This window comes from Stegodyphus dumicola, chromosome 7 (genome assembly GCF_044657685.1).
Source record: "Stegodyphus dumicola isolate Sdum_Otavi_A_Nest chromosome 7, ASM4465768v1".
Classification (NCBI taxonomy): domain Eukaryota; kingdom Metazoa; phylum Arthropoda; class Arachnida; order Araneae; family Eresidae; genus Stegodyphus; species Stegodyphus dumicola.
In genome coordinates this window covers 117757525-117781363 of record NC_140774.1, presented here as the reverse complement: position 1 = coordinate 117781363, position 23839 = coordinate 117757525, and the positions used below count along the sequence as shown (strand labels likewise).

At 31.6% G+C, this 23839-nt stretch overlaps 1 protein-coding gene across 5 annotated transcripts in view; it reads right to left on the bottom strand.

The window, feature by feature from the left end:
- rdgB (retinal degeneration B) overlaps positions 1-23839 on the bottom strand; it is a 250556-nt gene that overhangs the window by 94598 nt on the left and 132119 nt on the right. For 3 of the 5 annotated variants that reach the window (XM_085820751.1, XM_085820752.1, XM_085820753.1), the window contains exons 2-4: positions 14705-14835; positions 12921-13053; positions 7093-7296 (exon numbers count right to left, since the gene is read on the bottom strand). In XM_085820751.1, the coding sequence (XP_085676877.1) occupies positions 7093-7296; positions 12921-13053; positions 14705-14782 (415 nt within the window). In that variant the 5' untranslated portion in view covers positions 14783-14835. Of the gene's footprint in view, positions 1-7092; positions 7297-12920; positions 13054-14704; positions 14836-15551; positions 15869-23839 lie in introns of those variants that run through there. The other 2 variants (XM_035363934.2, XM_035363941.2) reach the window with 2 other exon arrangements.

Sequence of the window (23839 nt, the reverse complement as noted above, 5' to 3'; positions counted from 1 at the left end):
TCCAATCACATCTCAGAACTAGTAGGATTGGGATTAAAAACTCGCATAACTCAAGTTTATAAGACTGCCATTCACAGGCTTCGTACACATTTCTGCACCTGGAAATCAAGTACTTTTAAGGACCATTAATGAAAAAAATTAAGGACCTGTCAGCAAAAGGGAACTGAATAAGTTCAATTAAAGATATTATCTATGTCTGAACTTAAATTTGTAATACCGTCCTAAGAATAAAAGAAATCTGAAAGCAGGATGCATTATGATTAAACGTAATTTAATAAAAATAATTATAAAACAAATTCGAGAATAAAATCAACTTTATAAAATTTATCAAGTACATTAAATATTTTACACTAATAATAGTTGGACATATTTGAAAGAAGATTAGTGACATTTTATTTATGCTTTACTAACAGTTAGTTTTATGTTGACTTTTTCTTTTATTCCTTATTTTGTTACATATTTGCTCAGTCTAGAGATTTAGTAAACAGCGGGTAGATTTTATGTCAAATGGCATAGGTTAAAATGAGGAGTAAAATTATAATCAGCTTAACTGGTAACAGGAGACTGACTGCTGTTACCACTGCTGCTTGCCTAGAGAGAGACCTGCTGATTAGAACAGACCTGAAAGTTTGATGTAGGCACGGTTGGCAAGTTTTGACAGTTAGTTACACTCTATCTGTCTAATGCAGTTAGTATCATAGCTTTCTGTAGAGTTCCTAGGGTTGTAACCCAACTAATATACTTTAAGGTTCCGATAAGCTACTAAAGCACCTGAGGTGATAAGTTGTTTTTTATTACTTTAAGTCTCCCTAGCTGCAAAGAAAAAGTTTTACATTCATTTTTACATTTGTCTGCTGTATCTTGTGATCACGTTAAGGATTAATGAAAGGCAATAACTAGCTGTAAACTGCAGCAACAACTTTTAAGGGTGAGCAGTTAGTTACAAATAATTTAATTAGGGAGTTAGATACCCTTACTCACTTAAGATTTACATGGCCACTATTAATTTTTTTTGTATTGTAAAAAAAGCACTATTAAAACCATAATCTAATACGTTTCACAGTACCATACATTTAATTTATGAAATTGATTCTTAAACGATATTATGATAAATATACATTAAAAGCTACAAATCATTTATATTTTGTAGCAAAACTTGACAAAATATTTATGCACCTTTTTTTTATTTGAAGCCTTTTCAAACATTTTGGCTAATTTATATTAATTTCTTTCTCTTTAAGCATCTTTTCTAATAATTAGAAATTTGTTTCAATATACAAACGAGTGTACCCACTAGTTTCTGCGTGCTTTATCGCCTAACTTGTCAATATCTCGATAACGTATCTAATGATCATTGATCCAGTAAAAGTTATATAGTCCAAAACCCCTGACAGACATGAAGCAAATTATTGTTATCTCGGAAAGTAACTACACAGTCAGATAAAGGATTAACTAAGTCTCTTATTTATAAAGAACTTAGAACATAAAGGCACGTTCTTATGCTAGCAAAATACACTACAGCTCGCGACGATGTAATTAAACATGAACAGTGAAATTCAAACTAAAAATGTCGACTAGCAGTCAAAGACTCAACAATTAAATTTTAACCTAAGTTGACTCAGTAACTCTATCATCATAACAAATTCAAATGTCGGCAACGATAACACAAAGACGAATAATTACAAATTATCATAGTTGGCATGAACTAATGCAGCGTGCAAGCGGAGGCCAGAAACATTGTCTTACAATCCAAAAACCTCAGTTTAAAAACTATCTAAAGGAATTGCACTCTGGTGGTGAAAAGGAAAGAATAAGTTATAGTAAAGGCTGAAATTATAAACAACTGGTTAATTTACATAATAACAACTGTACATATCTTTGAGGAATAATTTTCTTTCTCTTTATGTATCAGTTTCCTTCTTCAATGTATTTCCTCCTGATTTTGGAATTTTTGGATTTAATTCAAGATTTCTCTTATTCTAAAAAACTAAATGAATTTAGAATACACAGAAAAAAGTTGCTAATTTTATTTCTTTAGTAATATGAACATTCAGAAAAGTATGAAATTATATATGGTATGGGCCAGTTACACAACCAGTGTGGCAGAATTTTTAGAATTTAGTGTCAAGCCGAGCAACAAAAATCTAGAAATGTCAAAACATAAGAATTAAGGACAGGCACTGACAGCAGAATTAAAAATAAATAAATAATAATAAATCTGAAAGCTTTCAGATTTTATATTACTCTGAAAGAAGTTCCCCCCCCCCTCAATGTTTTGTGCGTTACCTTTATTCATTAAATATCACGTTCTTTGCACTAAACCATAAAATTCAACTGAATAGCAACATCACAAAATATTTAAAAAGAGCATACCTTTAGAATTTTCGATACACAGCCTTGCATGCTGGAAATAATAATACTTTTTGTTTTTGTACAGTGTTTCCAGTATTCGCTTTGAAATCATTGAGTTTGTTAATCAAAAATTTGTTAAAGTTTTAAAAATATGAAATAAAACAAATTCCAAATTTGAGTTTCCAGAATATGCCATTAAGGAATAATCCATCTTGGGAACTGTATTGTCCAAGATATACACTTCTTCTAGGTTTAGTTTAGTTTATATTATTATGGCAAAACACACTAGGGCTGTCTTCATAATGGAAGGAATTCTTTCATGGAAGACTTTTTAAGGGAAACTGGCTCATATCCATGTTAAACGTACGAAAAAATAGAGAAACGCCCATGCAACCAGCCCATTTGTCTGAAATCGAACTATGAATGGTCAGTGACTCTACTGCTCAGCAACTGAAGAGCATGCAGTCCTTAAAGAATGGATGAGTGATGCTGCAAATTTGTGTAAAAAATTTAAATTCTTTTGTTATTTTATCTGTTTGTTGCTTTTACCGAAAAATCCTCACTGATTTTTCACGATGTTTCCAGAAGATCATTCTACATCCTGTTACACTATACAAACATGACTGAAAGAACTAACATGAATAGTTAATAAATCAAGTGCGAGATTTAGTGGTTAAAAGACAGTTAGTTGAGTTGTGATTTACAGTTTATTCTATGAATGATTTAGGGATATTTCACATGCCTTAAAAGATAATTGCTTATTTCTGCATTTTCCTTGAGCTATTTCCAACCATTTACTGTACATTTTGAATTTTTATAATAAATTATCAATGTCTTCCTACTTATCTGGAATGATTATTTTGACATTAATGAACCGGTAGCTCACAAAAATATTAAAGAACATTTATTACGGCAACAATGCAAATGACTTTTCTGGCTTTCTCAGCAGCTTTTTACCTTTGAACATGTTTATCTAATAAGCAATTGAAATTGAAATTATGAGTAGATAAAATTATGATTATGCAAGCATTAAAGCCATTAGACACCAAGAAATATGCTTGCTTTTGTCACTGGTTTAGATAGTTTATTCCTTATGATTCCATTTTAAATATGATTCTTTTACTAATAAAGCTTGGAATAACTAGAATTATCATATAATCTTTAAGATAATACAAATACAGCAAAAGTAAATTTAACCAAATTGCATCAAGTTCTACTAAATAAAAAAAGAGATGCAGCAAGAGACTTAACCCCTTCCGGTACGATTTAATAATGAAAAATAAATAATTTACAATATTCCGAATCTTCTTCAATTTATCGTTGTCGTCCGCTTTTTCATTATCTGCAAAATGCAGGAAGCATGATATAGCTAAGAACCTTCTGAGAGACATAGTCTGTGAAAATATTGGCATATGTACTATTGGCCTTTTCGACCAGTACATTTTTAAATCTGATTTTTTTATTTGCGACATAATAATGCATAGCGCGAAATAGGCTTTCATTTCGCTGACAGTTACAGGAAACCATTCTACATCTATTTTCTTGCTTGGACAATGTTCTTTCTTTATTACTTGTTCTGCATACCTGTTAGTTTCTATTGATAGTATTTCCCAAAAGTTCGCATTCAATACTTCTTCAAAAACCTCTAATGGCTTTGGATTAGCACCTAGTTTTTGCATAATCATAGGGTTTACACCAGGTATTAATGTAAATTTTTTTACTTCAGGCACATTATCTATTTCCTTCCAACACCATTCTTCCGATGATGTGTCTGCGATTCCAGAAGGTTCACTATCATCATCACTTATTAGTCGCCTAACACGTTTTCGCTTTCTTGGTAATATTTCACTATCAGTATCTTCATTATCAGTATCAGGTAAGTGTACACTTATTTCTTCTGATTCTTCATAATCGCTCCAATCACCTTGATCTTCATAGTCTGCAAAACTCTTATCCATTATGGTATTTACTATACAGCACGTTTTTCCGGTACTTTTCCGTTTCGCCGGCGCAAATCTCACCAAGCAGGCTTTATTGCTTTATTGGCGACAACACACAGTATACACATAAAAAATGTTAGCAAATGTTAGTTCTAAGCTGTTTTTTATTTTGAATGCATAAATAAAAAATATTTAAATACTGAATTTTGGAACAATATTAAAAGAACTTTTCACACCATTTAACTGAAGTTAATTCTTCACACCAACCATAAATAAATCTTACACACTTCATGAAACTTAACACTCGGCGACTTTATCACTTGCGCCGGCGAAATGGAAATTTGCGCTGGCCAAACGGAAAAGTACCGTTTTTCTTTTACAGAAATATATATTGACCAATGCTCACACTAAATTTTTACAAGAATGAAATCTTACAGACTAACAACAATTCAGCCGTGACTTGTATCAAGAAATTCTAACGGTAAACAATATGTGATAGGATCTGTGATATTTCCACAAGTAAAAAAGGTGTTGCCAAATTCAGTACACTATAAATTTTAAACTAACTCAATTATCATATTCAACAGTATGTATGACGAGTGTAGCTCGTCATTGTGCGATATGGCATGAAAAACCAATGACGAGCTAGACTTGTCATTTTACCGGAAGGGGTTAATGGCATAGAATGAATTGTCCAATTCTCTTAAACTGCTCCTACTTCTATGGGATAGAAATTTTATGAGAAACTATATGTAATATATGTAAGATATTTTAAATACTAAATATGACTGTAACAAGATTTTTCAAATTTAAACTACTGCTTTTTTCTATCCTCAAAATATGCCATCTATTACATTAAGATACTTTGTAAAATACAATATCTGCAAATTAAATCAATTAAAAACAACTGATTCACCCTGTAATGGATTTTTATTGATTCCGCACCCAATGAAATGCAGTATGAAAATAAAAACCAAAGCATACTGACAAAGAACTCTGTCATTCACACTGTCATTTCAATAAAACTATAAATACACAAAATATGGACTGATCAAAATGTCTCCTTTCAACACTGAAGTACTTTTACTGAAGTTACATGAAGTGTCCAAGATAAAAAATGTTAAGGTCCAGCCCCATGATTAGTAAAGTATTTGCTGTATTTAAAATTGTTTGTGTAACACTTGGTATACATACTAATAGCATTAATACTTCTAAATGAATCCATAGTGGAACCACTGTTGTCATATTACATTAAGTACTATGATTTGTATGAGCAGTTTTGTCTAGTGATAGAACGAACTGTCTTAGTAACCCCTAGAATGATGTCATCCTATTGCATGATGTTGCATTTCCTTATGTTGTCAAGATCATGAAATAGAAACAGGATATTCCTAAATGAGAAGTCTCTCAATATTTGATTTTTTTCCCCTTATAGTCAACTAAAAAAAAAATCCTTTATATGATAGCAGTTCCGATCAGAGGTGTCCCTCGAAAACATCGTGGATGAAAACTTCACAAAGAAAACAACGCACAGCAAAAACGTTGTGATAAAAAACATCGTGGAAGAAAAGAAAGCAAAGAGAAAACATCATAAATAATGGAAATAAAAATGAAAAATAAAGCGGTTAAAAAAATGAAGCGAAAAATAAAACGGTTAAAAACTTTGCAGTTTAAAAATATCGTCGTCAAAAATATCCTGGTAAAAAATAAAGAATATACAAATCATCGCATGACCATAACGTCGCACACATGTGCTTTTCAGGTTCTAAAAGCTGTAAATGCATTTTCGCGTAATGATTTGGGAGCGCAAGAAGCAAAGAAGGATATTTTTACTTTTATGTTTCATATTTTTCAATAAACTAAAATAAATTTTTACAGAAAAGGTAAGAAGAAAACTTAGGCATTTAAAAATTGAAAATGAATAGAAAATTAATGCAACTTATAGACCTTAATTGTATTTTAAATTTACAGTTAATTAACCAAGGTCATTAATAAATTAATATTTTTTAGAATGTTTTACTCATAATTTTTCATGAAAAACAGCCTAAAAATGTTTAGAAAAAAAGAAAATAAATAACTGCATGAGGTTACCTCTGTAAAAGTTGCTTAGTCACTTATCAAATTACTTTCTTTCACGTTTGTTAATCTGATATTGTTTTGGTGAAAATTAAATCTTGTTTTGTTTCCGTTTATTCTTAAAGTGTCGTTAACATTTCTTGTGCTTCCAAATCTTTAAGCGAATATCCATTTACAAGTTTTGAAACCTGAAAAATGCATATGTGCGATGATTTGTAGGTGCTTTATTTTTTACGATATTTTTGACGGCGATGTTTTTAAACTCTGAAGCATTTCAACCACTTTATTTTCAACGACGATTATTTTGCACCACAATACTTTAGAACTGTGATGTTTTCTCTTTGCTTTTTTTCCACCCATGATGTTTTTGCCTTGCACTGTTTTCTCCGTGATGTTTTCGGCTGTAATCACAATGAGATAATGATTATAAAGCTTATATTATACAATTTTATGCAACAAACACCTAAGTACTTCTACCCAAAAGGCAAATTTACTTTGGCATCATCAGTGAAACAACTGTCTTAAACCCACAGTAGTTCCTACAAAACAAGTGAAACCTATTGTGACATAAGTGTTTGAACAGAAATGTTTTGATTATAGCTTACTATTAATATTTCTTTACATAAAAAGTTGTTTATAAAAACTTGCACTGTAATATTTTTACCAATAACTTTTAGTAATCATACATAACAAAAAAATCATTGAGAAGAAAAGAATAATTTACCAACAATACGATTCCTCAAATCACTGCCAGTTAGATTGAAGACATTTTCTTGTTGACCTGCATCTCCAAAATATTTTGTTTCTATTTCTAAAAAGAATTTTTCTACAAATGGGGACGTATATCTTGTTTTTGTATATGGATAGGCATTCCATGCTTCCTCCTCTACTGTCAAAGCAGATTTTGGCAACAGAGCTTTGAACCATCCTAATAAAAATGCCCTTCATTAATTCCAAGCATGAATTCAACTTAACTAGATTATTAATCAATATATTTATTCATTAATTCAAAATCTTCTAAGCCCTGTTTTTTAGACATATGTTAAATTACCCTATCATATATAAATAATTATATGAGTTTGCTTCCCTCTTTTAAATACACATGCATTTTTATTTTAAAGATAACTAAATTAGTTGTAATTATTTTTTATGATAACTTAAAATCCACAATAATAAGTGGGTACTGCTTCTGAATACAATTATTACAATTATAACCACCAATACAGCCGCCCAACTGCTATACTGGCTAGTATCGCCAACTGCCATGCCAAAGGGCACAGGTTCGAATCCCGGAGAAGGCATGGATGTTTGTAAATGTATAGTGTCGGTGCAGCATGGCAGCACTCTAAATGGGTGGTAAGTCAAAAATCCTCTCATGTGGTTTGGTGGAAGGGGAGAGGGGTGGGAGACCCTCGAACCCATTACCCTGGGGTGCTCTCTATCAAAACTGGGGTGGAACTGAGTTAAATCGCACTGACAGTTGTAAGGTACTGAAGGCTATTGCCAACGACAGGCATATCTTATGTTCCTTGCCATGAGGAATTTCATGGGCTTGTGTTGATGTTACTGCCAGACAAGTGAGTTAAGTAACAACAACACAATTATAACACCATGAAGAAGGTATGACATGAAATTTGCATAGTAAGTAACACGTGGGATAATAGCATGATTAGTAAGGTATATGAAACTAATAGGAGTTTGTAATCTGATCTAGAATTGCTATAAAAAAGAAAAGACAGGTTTTATATGTGGAAACTGTACTTATTCCTTGTATGTTTGACTAGAATAATAATAGTATATTGCTACTACAGATTATTATATGGCTAAATTCTACTGATAAGATGTCTTCATGAAGGACTTAAAAAAAAAAAAAAAAAAAAGGCATATCTTCAAGCCCAGGTCAAACTATAAGTTTTCAGCAATGTTAGTCACTTGTCTAATGGTAGTCCTAGATTGGTTTAAAAATAATGGAAAGCATAGGATTTTCTAAACAGTTTAAAATTATAAAAGGATTATTTCAAGAAGTAAACACAGGACCTTAAGATCTACACATCCCCAACTAATAAGGATAATAACCAGTATAAATACACTGTGGAATAAATTCATAAGTGGAGGTAAAAAATTACTTTGTATTTAAAGCTGCCACTGCATAATCCTTTGGCAATATTTGAAGTTTGCATATTACAGGTTGGGAAATTAATTTTGCCAATATTAGCATAGCTAAAATAAAGCATTGTGGCCACTTTAAAAAGGAAGTTTCACAGTTGTAGTATATAACCCATTCAATTAAAAAAACTCTCCATAATGGAAATTACTATTATATTCCATAAAGAAACTCAGGGTGGCTTAAGAATTAGTGCAAGAACAACAATGGACATAATTTACAAAATATGTCATATCTAAGCATCTCAGTATAGTTGCACCTAGTAAACTTATTCAGATGCTTAGCATTATGGTGCTTTTCAAATTGTTTAAAAAAGACAGTGCTACATCGCTGACAAGTTTTTGCCTTGAATGCAAGAGTTATTTCAGTTCCTTGTGATTATGTTCTTTTATGTTTACTTACTGAGGAAAATGGTGCAAAGAGAGGTTCTGAAAGGTTATTTTTAAAATTTAAACTAAGTTAGTTTGAGTTGTAACTATTTCAATAAACATATTTATCAAATTTATCTCAGTCTTGTTGTTGACAGTCTTGTTGTAAAGTGTGACATGATTTAATTTTCTGCACCTGAGACGAAGTTGCATTTAAATTACTTGAGCCACCGAAGTATACAAAACCACGCTAGATGGAGATAAAGTTTTGCATCAGGCTTCATCATTGAGTCTTAGTGTGTTAAGTGGTGCTTCTTCTTTCATATGTGCCAGAAAGCATGGCAGGTGCATAATGGAATACCCTTATTCACTACAGCTCATACATAATATATATTTAATATTACTAATATAAAAAATTTGAGAAATTATTCTGTTTTAAATATTTATCATATTCAAGAAACATGACTATATTGTAACACTTTATATTTATAAAATAATATTATAATTTTACAAATACTGATAAAATTCGATAAATTTTATCAGTATTTATAAAAGTAATATACTGATGATGTATATTATTTTATAGTACTCAACATAAATTTACATTTACAAAACATAAAATGACCAATTACAGAAATTAAAGAATGGTACAAAATTTTTGGAAATGAAAATTAGAACACAATATTAGGCAGAGTTCATTTTCATGATTAATCTTTCAGAATATTAATTTGAAGAATTAGAGTAATGTGTAATTAAACTCAGATGAACTTATCATGAATGTGAGGCTGCTCCTATACCAATATGATCAAGGTTTCCCCCCCCATGAGTAATTTTGATTAATAAATGTACAAATCTGAACATAAATACATTCTTAATAGCAAATATTTATTTCGGAAATAAAAACAAACACCTTAACACATTATACTTTTCAAATGAAATAACAAATGTTATTAGGAAACATAAAAGTAATAAAATTTTCATATATAACGATCTGCATTTAAAAATTAAATGCTTCAAAAGGAAACACTGAAATTTAGTATTTTTGAACTTTTTTACCATTTTTTTATTTTTAATAATGAATGTAACCTAAATTCAAATATGTTTAAATTTGATGTTATCCTCAATTTAAAATGAAACTACACAGAATATACAAATATTGTTACACAAAAAAATTAGAAAAGATTTTCTGGCTTTATATCTCATTTTTAAAAGTAGACTAAAAGTGACACATAATAATGCCAGAATAAATCTCTGTTAATATTTCTGAGCTATTTAATCAGGTCAAAAATATATTTTTTAGAAAAATCAAAAAGCATATCATAGGGCTTTGGAGACGTATTACGCTTTACGTATTAGAGCAACTATTTTTGATACAGTTCACAGATTTTTACAGAAGAAAACGTATGAATACTCTAAATCACAAAAAGTTATTTATTTCATACATGCATGTTATTGGATACATATTTCAGTTTTAATTTGATATTTATCCTGAAAACTAATAAAACTTTTTACAAACAGGTTTGTATGTCTTTTCTTCCAGTGGAAATTTTGTAGCGATTGCTTTAAGAATAGATTCAAACCAACTGTTTCCTTTAGCAGCCTATTGTTGATGTGATATAAATTCTGCTACATATTTCAGGTCGGACATACTGTACTGCAGTGCTTCTTGTTATGTAATTTTGCAGATTCCCACATACTTTCTATGTTTTGGTATACAGTCAGAAGTTTTTAATCCGGAACAATCTATAATCCGGATGTCAAAGCTACAAACTTTCTGCGGATGCATAAACACATTAATGCGTTTACGCATGCGCATAATACCTTTATGCATATGCATTTAATGTATAACAGACGGTATAAGCTAAGCTAAAATTATCTAATTATCTATTTCAGTTAATGTTGCAGATTGCGTTGTTCCTTAATCTTCTAATTGGATCCCGCTTATTATTTTTTGCAGACCATTAGAGCAATTTTATAAAGGTGAGCTTGATTGTTCCTTAATATGTCAAAAAGAATTTCGGATTCTGGAGCTGTCAAAGGATCTACAAAGCGAAAGCATGCTTCGATGTCCATCAAACAAAAATTGGAATTGCTGCAAAAAAATGGATAAAGGCATATTCTTTGTTTTTCTAACCATTCCGAAATCTGTTTATCAATTTCACGCCGCTCTGCCGGGGGGGGTGCGTCGCGGCGCACAGTGAACTGGAAGTTGATCTGTCAGCACTATCCTTATCTTCAGAGCAGATGTTTTTATTTTATTTTATTCAGCTTATAATTCCTTACTAAATGTAGTATTTCATCTCGATGTATTTGGTCTTTGATATGATTTAAATCAAATTCCTTGTCATTATAAATATCATGAATACATATCAAATAGTTTTCTGGTTGCAATTTTCTAATTTCGACTATGCGTAATGTATGCTTTAGGCATGTGCGTGTTGAAAGAAATGTTTATTAAAGTAAACAAATAAATATTAAGCTTTTTTTTTTTTTGTAAATTTTGATACCCTTTGGATCATAATTGCTCTTTATTTCATAAAGTATTGTTTCATATTTTTAATTTTATAATTTCTGCATTCCATCTTACCAGATTTAAACTGATGATCTATAATTCAGAAAAACCAATAATCTGGAATCGCCGAAGTCCCAACGAGTCCAGATTAAAGACTTTTGACTGTATAAGCCAGAACACAGACCAAGAAAATTATACATACGATTAACCATTTTGTGCAAAAATCCAGCTCCTTCTAGTCCTTGAGTTTTAAATCCAGACTAACAGTCCTAATAGGTAATATTTCGTTCCTTAATATTTTTATTTATTTTCTGCATTAATACAGTTGCACTTCTATTAGGAAAAAAGATCTACCTTAAAAGATTTTCGGTCCTTTCCTGGCAGATTCCTTCCAGAACCCATTATGGCAGTAAAACATGTACAGTATTTTGTTTTCTTTTCATCATTAGACTTTTAACCGTTTCAATGATTTGATCTTCAAAATCACTTTTTGTTCTTTGAACTTTCTACCAAGAATGCAGATCTTCCACAATCTAAGATAGATTGTGGAAGATCTGCATTCTTGGTAGAAAGTTATATATATATTATTCTTGATAGAGTTAGTAGTCTTGTCAGACACTACTAACTCTTCCAAGCAAAATTTAATAATTATTAATTCTTTACTCCAGCAGTATACAAATCTGACTGTTTTAGTAAATGGCAGATGACTAATCTTGAACCAATTGCTGAATGCTAATTATCAGTTCAAATTCTGATGTGTTCATTACACCTTTCACATTGCATTTCCAAAAAGATTGTTTTAGAAAAAACATCATCATCAAATGTAAATCTGAACATTAGTACATTTGTGGTAAAGCATTGTACTCCTGGAAAAATTTCGCAGATCTGTCTTTATCTGCAGAAAAATCCCACAAGCGCATATTTCAAAATTCAGCTCAAGACCAAAAAAATAACAATTTGCCTTTAGAGCTTCCAATATAACCAAAATAGCACATATGAAAACGGTGATATTGCTTATTCAAACGTATGGATATGGTTACTGTAAGACTTATTATCCACATGGCTGCCAGAGTTTGCAGACTTCTACCAAGGTGGTTGCGATAATACACAAGTACTTGTTTTTTCTATGCCCAAAATCACACTGTCATCACACAGAGGCTTGGTAAAGAATCAGTACTGTACTTTTTGCATTTTAACAGTTTAAAAACTTGAAAATTTTCATTTTACAATTTTGCCTCAGATTTTTTTGACTCAATTTATTTTGTCTTAATCACAATGCAGAAAAATTAAACAACAATGTAAGAATTTCAGAAGAACAGAACAATAAATTTATAATCAATGTGGAAAAAAATAAAGGAGCTTAATGTATTAAAACTGAATGGCTGAATATGTTAATTAAGGATTTTGTTTTGAATGAGCCGGGAGAAACTAAAACAAAATGCACTCATATTAACTTTTTGAATGTTTGCCTTTGATTTAACTCTTTCTAGTTAAAATGTGAGGTATACCTGGAAGATGACTTCCAACATGATAAACTTTATGAGTATACTGCCCACTGCCACCAGGCCCATCAGAATATGGTTCATTTACAAGAATTTCAACACCGCTACCAGCACCTTTACTTTCTTGTCGGCTTTTTTTCTACAAAAATAATAGCTGTGAATTAACGTTGCAATATACTACATACAAAATAAACAAAATCTTTACTTACACTATATCATTATATATTATTATTTTTATATTTTAATTGTTAAAACAAAATAAAACAAATCTTACTAAATATTTATAAAAAATATATTAATTGACCACAAAATAAAAACAAAAATTAAATGTTAAAAACTAGATTAAAATAGTCTACAAAGGAATTTGAAGTTACAAATAAGTTTAATGATCAATCAACATATCACATTAAAAAAATATAAATACAAACCTCACAGCCCTATCTAGAATTATGATATTGAATTTGTTTCTGAATCTGCTGTTTTCTTCAGCAATTGGTGTATAACCCCCTGAACCTTATTTACATTATAAATAATTGAGCATTTTTAAATGATGAGCTTTATACTTTGGTATTCTTAAGAGTACTAAGCTTAAGAGTACAGAACCTGGTCATTTACAAGTATTTTTTAAACAAGTTTACACAGTTGATGGAAATTTTCTGTGGAATTCCTATTTCTCATTTTAGTAAGATTTTATCAAGTCATTTCTTTTGAAATTACAAAATCTATATGATAACTTTATACATAATGAATTAAGTTAAATTATGTTTATATGATATTACTCTACAGATCTTTGTTAAAAAAATTCATGGTGCATGCTAAAACATGCAAAAATTCAGCTGTCAGAAGGCATTAATATATTCACCATAGCAGAAAAATGTGGAGTGACATCACCTTGGGCTGAGGTGCAGCACAGTTCCACTGCAGTGCAAAAAAAGTAAAAGCATCTATCACTCTTCATAATAAAAATCCCAGTTAACTGCCAAGTCAGTTAAGGAATTGTAAGAGCAAACACATATTCATATTATGCCACCTCACTCATCAGATCTCCTATCCTATTACTTTTGGCTAGTCAGAGGATTTCGCAGGTTTGGTTTGGTTTATTTGATTATTACAAAGCACTCAAGAGCTATCTGCCTAAGGGAAGAGATGCCTTCCTGGAGGACTTTCTAAGAGGAATTGGTTCGTATACGCGTACACATGGAGAAAATTTCCAGAGCACCATGCAGCCAGCCGGTTTGCGGGATTCGAACCAAACTACCAGTGTTTGTTCTCTCTTATCAGCATGGATCTCTGGGATCAATGTTTTCTAATGATCAAAGCTATCCAAGATAAATTCATTGCCAGTCTAACAGTCACCAAAAAATAGCAGTCTTCCAATGCTTCCAAGAATTGTAGGAGTACTGGAACAAGTATATTTGCTCTGATGAAAGTTATTTTGAAGATAACTACTTAATACTTTCTGATATTTCAAATAAAATTGCGTTACATGCATTTTCTATAAAGATTTTGAATACAGGATTATACAGAGGAAAAAGACATACACTTCATTCTGGCAAGTGAGACGGATGAAATTGGCATGATATTGGTGGAAATGTATGTTACAGAATTAAATGCAACAAACAGAAAGATAACATTTTTGTATCAATATATACGAAATAAAATACTATAAGATAAAATTGAAAATATTAATAACCAAACTATGATTTATACATTTTAAATTAAAATACATACTTGTCAGATTAAATTTGTGATCAATGAAAATAACACTCTGAAGCATGAAAAATACAAACCGCTATCATATACAGCTGGGCAACTCGATACTCCTCAACTGTGAGGGGCAGAGGGATTCGATACTCCTTTACGAGCATTCTTCTCTATGAATATAAATCACATCCATACTCTGCCAAAGCTATCTTTCTCCCTGGAAGGAAAAAAAATATTTAAAAAATCTTGTTTTTTTATATTTTAATTGTAAATACATTTTATTAAGAAATTTGAAATTATTAGTTTCCAGTTTCATAAGAAAAATACAGACACAGAAAACTTTTGAAAACATGTTTTATTACAAGACAGTAAAACGGATTTAGGTTTGAAGTCTAAATCAATTTATTTAATAAGTATTTATCAAACTATAATTTGAATTTGCTGCCATGTTTGGGAAATTATGAAACACTATTAAACATATCAACATAATCTTTAAACATAATACCAGAACAAACAATTAGCACTGCACTTTTTTAAAATTTTATTACTGAAAAAGTGTCATAAAGTTAAAATATTGATAAGATTACAGTAAACTAAAAACATATAATAATTTCATTAGCTTAAAGAAAGTTCTTTCTGTTGCCATGTTTTAGAAATTATATAAAACAATTATGCAATTCTAAATATAATACTAATAACAACCATAAAAATATACTTTTTATATAATTACTAAAACATATTAAAAATTAAAATGTTGGTTAGGTAATGAGTCAAATAAGAAGATTTATTTATTTTTTTTAATACATTCCGTACTTTGAACAGTTTTACAAAAAACTGACAAATGATTGAACAGTTTCTTAATGAAATAATTATTTTATACAGTTTTTATTCACACTATTAAACACAAGTAAAAGTGAAACAAATTAAAACTACTTCTAATCGATGTACGCCGCGTTTTTATCATGCGTCTTCCATCCACCTGTAAACACAAGCCGAGAAATCGAAACAGAAAGGCAAAACAAATTAAGAAAATATCACAAAAACATTCCGAATAGATAACGTACGGAAAATTATTAGGCAAGTCTCAGTTTATCAATAAATAATAACAGAATAACAATAAACCCATCTTCCGGAGAGAAAACTTATCTTCTAGAGATCGATGGGATTCTACCGGGCGGCAGAAGTTAGCGCCATCTTGCAGCGGGATGAGCAATCCGTTCCGCGACGGCGCGTAAGAATGCGCGACAGTCCAGTCGAGGCGCTCAACATCAAAATACGAACGTTCGGTTAACTGAAGGGTTTCTCCATTAAGTTAGAGGTCAAAAGAATTTAACGAAAAGTGCTCACCATTCAGTTTAAGTTTAATCTCTAACACTCGTAAATTTATGCAATCTGAGCTTTGTTTAAAGTCAATAGCATCCTAGAGACTTTAGCAAAATAATCCGTTCTTATTTCCACAAATATTCTTTTAGCCATAGACATAACAAAATTTGTTATCGATAATGTTTTTAAAAGGCGTTAAGTTCCTGTAAAAAGATAATAATATCTCATTAACTCTTTTAGAGTTGATCGACTTATTAGCATGTCTACACTTTAAGTCGCCACAATTTCTGGGCTCATATTTCTCTAATGTCAATTAGTTTTTCTACAGTAGGTATTTTGTCTTCTTGTTGCTTTGCGTTTCTTACCTTTCTACGCGATTTGAGAATATCGTCGTTTGATTTTGAATAACTCGTAATATATTGTGCATTTAAATACTTGTGAAAAAATAATAAAACACTCCTAGATGTTTCAAAATGGAAAAATGAACACCAAAAAGAAAAATTATTTATAGAAAATATAATGAAAGTTGTTTATCATTTGGGTTTACATGGAATGGAGATGAAATGAACTTTCAACCTCATTGTAATGTTTGCGGTGAACTATTATCCAAACAGAGTATGAAACCATTGTTTCTTAAAAGACATCTTAAATCTAAGCATGCCAATTTCGAGGATATATCTGCAGACTATTTTAAGAGTAACTTATCGAAGTTAAAAAAAAGTAAACAAATAATGAAAGATTTTGTTACTTCAAGTGAAGAAGCTTGGGAAGCTAGTTGCCTAGCTAGCCTAAAAATTGCCAAGACTGGGCAGGTTCACACTATTAAAAAAAAAAATTACCGTATATACCGCGTATAAGTCGAGATATTTTGGACAAAAAAAAAAAAAAAAAAAAAAAAGACTTCAAAGTGGGGGGTCGACTTATACACGGGGCCATAAAAAATGAAAAGAATCGGAAGTTCAAAAACTTCTTTATATAATGCAGTTGTTTTCTTCCCGCACTCAAATTGGACGACTTATCAAGTAAGTCACTTACTTGAAGTAATTTCATGACTTCAATTATGTGACGAACTAATCACAGAGTTTCATACTTTAACTAAAGTAAGTTTCGATTAAACCAAAGAATTTTCGGCCCCCGAACAACCGATCAATATCGAGCAATAAAAAAGTTTCGCCAACACGCCAAGAAAAGAGAAATGCAGATAGTTTTTACGTACGTATAAGTCTTTATAATAGTTATTGTTCATTCATGAAATACTTTTGTTAACGGGCGTACACGTCAATATTTAAAAAAATAGCCCACGCAGTAACTGAACAGTTTTGAATATTTCTTTTACCTTTTAAAAAGGGAAAATGCAGATAGATTTTACATACGAGATGATGATGACGAGCCAATGATGCCAGAAGAGTTCTATGAAATGTTTGGCGAATCTGACTATGAATCGGACGTTGAAGGATTTTGATTTTGTTTATTTACCAAGGTATTTTTTATCGTATATTTACTTTTTTTTCTCAGATGATTTTGAATACTAAATGTAGTACTTAAAAATTTTTTTTTTGAAGTTTCTCGATCGATTTCGGAAGTGGGGGTGGGGGTCGACTTATACGCGGGTTTCTTATTTTCTACGAATTTTTTATATCGAAGTGGGGGGTCGACTTATACGCGGGTATATACGGTACCAGCAACTAAAGATATCCTTTTAACATTATTCAACGAAAAAGCGGCTAATGAAATTAATAATATTCCGTTATCAAAAAGCCGATGGAAATTCATGGAATGGCAAATAGACACTTATTCAAAAAATAAAACACAGTGAGTATTTCGCATTTCACTAGGATGAAAATACTGATAAAACGAACTTTGTTCAAGTATTAGTTTACATACGTTTCGAAGAAGATAAATGGATTGCCGAAAAGTATTTTGTGAATCTCTTTATAAATGAATTGCCGAAGAGTATTTTGTGAATATATTCATGATAGAGCAACCGAAATGAAATTTTCAAGGTAACTGACAATTTTATGTTTGAGAGTGATATTCCTTGGAATAAATTCATTGGCGTATGCAGTGAAAGAGCTCGGGCTTTAACGAACTCTTTATTCATTCCCGTGTTATTTCTCAAATAAAGAAAGTCGCACTTACTGCTCCATTCATCGTGGAACTTTAGTAGCTAAAGCAATCCCCGAAAATCTGAATATCATTTTGAATCAAGCTGCGAAAATTGTTAATTTTATTAAATGCCGAGCTTTAAATTCAAGAAGATTTACTATTTTATGCAAGAGATGGGCAGTGAACATGAAAGGCTTTAGTTTACATTTTAAAGTGTAAGATGGTTATCCAGAGGCAAAGTTTTAAATCGTCTTTTTGAACTTCGATCAGAAATCCAAATTTTCTTCTGGGATTGTTAAGTGTTGTTCTATAAAGATAAAGATACGATATGTATTTTTATCAAACATAAAACTATACTTAAAGGCTTTATTTAATGCATATTATTGTTACTACTTGAAAAACAGCAACAATTCTCATATGATTTTTCCTGCTAACAGCGAACCTTTAAGACACCTTCAAGGGCATAACGTAAAAAACGATTCGATTTACTCTGCTTGCTTCAATACGGCTAAATTAATCATCTAAATTTAGCATTTCGTATCGCATTTTGCTTCCTATCACTCATAAAAACAAAACATAATAGAAGTATAGTAAATACAATTAGCAGCATTGTCTTTAGAAACAAGCAAATGACAGCTGTTCAGTTGTAAAACCTTGCAAGTGGAAGAAAAAAAAAAAAAAAAAAAAAAAAAGAATTCTTTCTAGATCTCTAATTTTAACTTAACTAGCTTTTGTTTTCACAACTGTTCAATTCTTGCTTGTACATATGGAGATACAATATAGTATATATAATAAAATACATAAACTATATGTCTATCAAAAATGGACATCTAACTTACATAAAAAAACCCATAAACTTGCCCCCGCAAAAAATCCATAAACTTGCAAATCAAACTTGAAACGGAAGTAAATTTATAAAAAGTGAAACAATAAAGAAATAAAAAGTTCATAATCCCTTGGTTTTTGTCAAGGAGCAGCCGAAAGAGATATTAGCAGATACCACGTTCCCGAATTATAGCTGGATGGATTGGAAGGGGGGCTGAAACCGCTCAGATTTTATATAACGCCCAAAAGGAGCTTTTTTCATTTATAATTCATTTATAAACACATACACGTTTCAAGAGCATTTGGGCTAAAAATATTTAAAACAGCATATCTTTAGAATTTCCGATAGACAGTCTCGTGCGCTGGAGATAAAAATGTTTTATTCCGTACGGTGTTACCACTGCTCGCTTTGAATTCGTTGAGTTTTTTAATCAAAAATTCGTTGAAGTTTTAAAAAAATATGAAATAGATAATAAAGCAAATTTGAAATTCAAGATTCGGGCTTCCAAGTGCCCATATTTGGGTGGAGGATTACGTTATTCAGAATTTGATGGCTCTAGGTACCGTTATTTTTTCAGAATGCGAGAAACATACATGCATTCAGGCGCATTCTTCGTTATTAATTTCTTTAAATATAATACAGGGCGATAATATTTAGTCGCAACAATCTGAAAAGTGAGTCAATGCTTCTTTCCAGTGATTCGACGCAAAATGCTGTTTCGAAAATAGCCTTTCTGAGATAACGGCCGTTTGGTGAGGTTTTTTTTTTTTTTTTTTTAAAGGCGTAGATTACATGCCTTCATTGTATGGCTTATATTAAATTATACGCATTTTTCTCTTATGGGTGTATCTTTGTTTGGGATATTGTGTATAATCATACTTGGTATTTTTACGTGCGTACGGATTCGTAACAGAATGGATGCACACAGAATTGATGATAGTTTGACAAAATTTATTTTCACAAAACAAACATTACATTTCTGGAAAAGTACTCGCACAGCTCTTCTCATAACAACAAAGCAAAATCAGTAGTTACCACTTCAAACTACTAAGGACGTTGAACACAACGCAATGCAAAACGCTTTTAAAGAGCGAAGCTTGCACGGAAATCTTTCAATATACTTCAGTCAACTCTGAGATAAAAACTGAGAAGTGAAGCCTCTCCGGTTTTATACAGTTTTTCGTGGGAAGCCGAGAAATTTTACCTCCCTTCCTCGAAATTGCTGGGAGCCATATGCAGTTGCATAGGGCCAGATACAGTTACAGTTACATATAGGTAGGTAGGTAGGTAGGTAGGTAGGTAGGTAGGTGACGGAAGACGGGGACGCCTGGTGGCTACCAGAGATAAACAGGCATGTGTCCCTCGCCTTCCACTATCTAATGGCAACAACTCCCTGTGGCCTCAAGAGTCCCCACCGGAAGCTTATTAAAGGGTGCAGGAGTTTACATGGACAAACAGGGGCGACTTATTAACATTGCTTGACTAATTACATAATTACAGGTATGAGACTTGTGGGACGGATTTACAGGTGAGGGGCTCAGAGCTAGGTACTAAATGTATGAAAACACAAAAACATGAAAAATGTACAGAAAACACACACGCAGAGGGGAAAAAGGGGGGAGAGGGATACACTTGATTAACACTGAAGACTTATGACAAATAAAGCACAGTTAAAAAATAATAATACACGTATACCACATGTCAGATACATATTTGGCCTCATTGATCACATATACTGTACATTGTGGGGTGTGTTTACAAACGAGGGGCCATAAGATGGGAATAACATGTGATTGCTGGACATTGATATGGGGGACACGTAGAGGTTACATATAGGGGTTACATATAGTTACATATAGGGATCGGACCAATTATAGTTATACAGGATGTCGCTGTCTGGCGACTTTTGGCAATTTTTCGCCAAATCTGGCAACAATAATTAGTCGCCAAAGCCATCGCCACCTTGGCACTATATCGCCATTTTCTCAATGTTATATGACTTGTTCCTGTAATCTTATTTTTTCCGGTGAAGCTTTGTTTTTTGAAACACTTCATATTACATTACACAAGAGCTACTACAGTTTTACATATAGTTTCACTAAAATTATTTACATGTATATAAAATCCTTAACATTATTAATCTTATTATTAGTAACGGCGGACTAACAGTGCACAGAGATATAGTGGCTATAGAATGGTCATAGTGTTGGTGAGTACATATAGAATTCTTCTTAACTTATATCCCAATTTACCTCTAAAATTTTACTAAAATTACACTTTAGTTAAAACTGAGAATGAAAAATGAGTATTCATATTCTTCCGAAAGATTTCGCACAAAAATGCACTACGGAGATCAGAGTGAAACGGTTTTGCACAAGAAGCGTATGACGAGAAGCACTATGCCGGAAAGCACTGTGTCGAGAGGCGTATCATATCTAAGCTCATAACACATCCAACCTCCCTCGGTAACATATAGTTAAAATTTTACTGTATCTTATCAACTAAATTAAGAATCATAAAATATTCCTCCTTATCAGTTAGCTGCGCCTCCGCATGCCAGGTCATCCCCAATACGCCTCCTGTTGCTGAACTTTCATACTAATCGTTAAGAACAGTATTTTGAGACCAAACTGAGAGTTCGTAAAAATGAATTCTTCTTAATGTGGAATTTCGTAAAAACTTAAAGTTTTTATTGTTCTAATTTATAACTTATATTTTCATTGAATTCCTCAATTTTTTCGAAACTCTTTTATTGATAAACGATGCTGTATCATAATCTGGTTCACATAAATAAATGCATTATTATTTAATTACCTGGATACTAAAGCAGTGAATCGCAGCATAAGTCCATGCCATTTCTCATAGTTTGCCGTTTTTACTATGCTATAATTTTTATAAAATACACTGCAAAACAAAATACCCAAAGGCAGTAACAAAGTAGTGATACGTTACTTCATAAATCAATAATCACTCGTTCATTCACTCAGTGGCGCAATCACCATCTTTGTCTTTAATCACCTGTGCACGTTCAAATAGGACTGTAAGTAGTAGCACTCTCCTCTCCAATAGAAGTGCTGTAGTTTCGAGTTGAAGATATCTGTTAAGAGAAGCTTCATCACGAAATTCTTATCCCTAAATGTTGTTGAAGAGAGAACGGAAAGGATAGTAATCAGAAAGGAATATAAATGTGTCGGAAGTATTCATTTTTATCTGCTTGACACTGCATTTAGCCTTGAAAATGGCCAAAACAAGCTGTTAACAACATAAAGCTCCTATTCCCAACAATCAAAATCAAAAATGAAGAGAAACGATTGAATAATGAAAATCGAAGTCTTCACAATGCAGTGTTGCTAACACAAAGAAGAGCACGAAATTATGCACCGACCCAATAAGATTTATAATGGCACATGTATTGAATATACACTGAAGGTACCATTCATACCTTTTTCTAAGTTTTTATACGTCATTTCATTTCTTTTCCAAATCATTGATACTATTTTAATAGTAAAATATTTCATTTATACGGCTCATAAACTTGGGTTATACATCGTTTTATCATGACTTACATAACGACGTTTCTATTCACAGCTCAAACAGTTGCTGCGAAAGATTTTTTTTTTTTTTTTTTTTCTCTCTCTCTCTTTCGGTTATATATTTCGATGTTGTACTTATAAGGTATGACGAACGAGGAAGAAAGACAGAGTGTCTTAGTCTGGACCCCATCATGGTCTGGACAGAGGTTGAAATTCGGTTGATGGTTTGAATGGAGGTCACTTTTGAGGTCAAATATATAGAACAATTTGCGGATCATTTGGTGACCATATTTTACCCAGACTCTTGTTTGCCCTTTGCTTCTTTTAGTATTAGGCTGGAAAATTATATAGCATATATGTCACTTAACATATTTTTTTCCCTTCTGAAAAAATGAAATTTGGACCTGTGTTCAAATCTTTCTAAGAAAAAAAAGGGTTATTTTTTCAGGATGAAAAATTGAAATAAATATAAGGTGTGGTCATTTTCCTTTTATGTTAAGTACAGTTTGAACTTTTATGATTCTAAAAATAAAATACTCTTACACTTTAGAATATAAATATTATTTTAAGCAAACTAAAAACAGAATTATAAAATTAAATTTTTATAATAGCAGTAGCATAATAATACTACAGTAGTACTATTAATTAACCCTTTTAATGCCGAGCGAGAGTATCATACACCTATGCGAAGAATTCCGGGCTAGTTTGACGAATTTGCTAAAGTTTCAGGAAAAGCTCATAAAACCCAAACTAAGAAAGATATTTAAAAAATTAAAAAAGCATCAAATTAGAAATAAAGAAAGAATAAAGTAAAGCCAGTTGTATTTCAATATTTATTGAAAATCATACGAATAACATCAAGATAAAACATTATAAAACCCCAAAACAACTTTTCGAATTCTTTTGCAATGTAATTAGACCATTTATAACGTTTTATAAATTTATTTCAAAATGCAGTTCTCTCACAATGTGAATGATAAGGTGCCATTGGATACGCAAAGTTACTTTTCGAAAATATTGCGAAGGACGATTTATCGTTGTTCGACACTGAAACAGTTAAAATGCTGAGGCTGAAATATATACGCATCACATATTGAAACTGAAAATCCGATCTTTTACATTTATACGGCAGGTTTTTAACGATCCCTTGATGTTTTATTGCAGTTATATTTCTGACGTTCTGCATTTAAGATTATTAGTTCTCTTTCCTCCTTGGCGGCTGAAATTTTGTTAGTTAGTAGTGTTTGTTTGCAACCCACATATAACAGCTAACATTCCATAGAAAGTCTTCCACGCAGGTCTCCTTGAATAAACAGATAAGCCTTAAATACTTTACTGGCCAATCAAATATTCTTTACAAGAATAAATTCAAAGAGATGAAGGATGCTGTAGTAAATATTCCGCATCAAAATTGTGCTGGAGTTGAGTAGAGT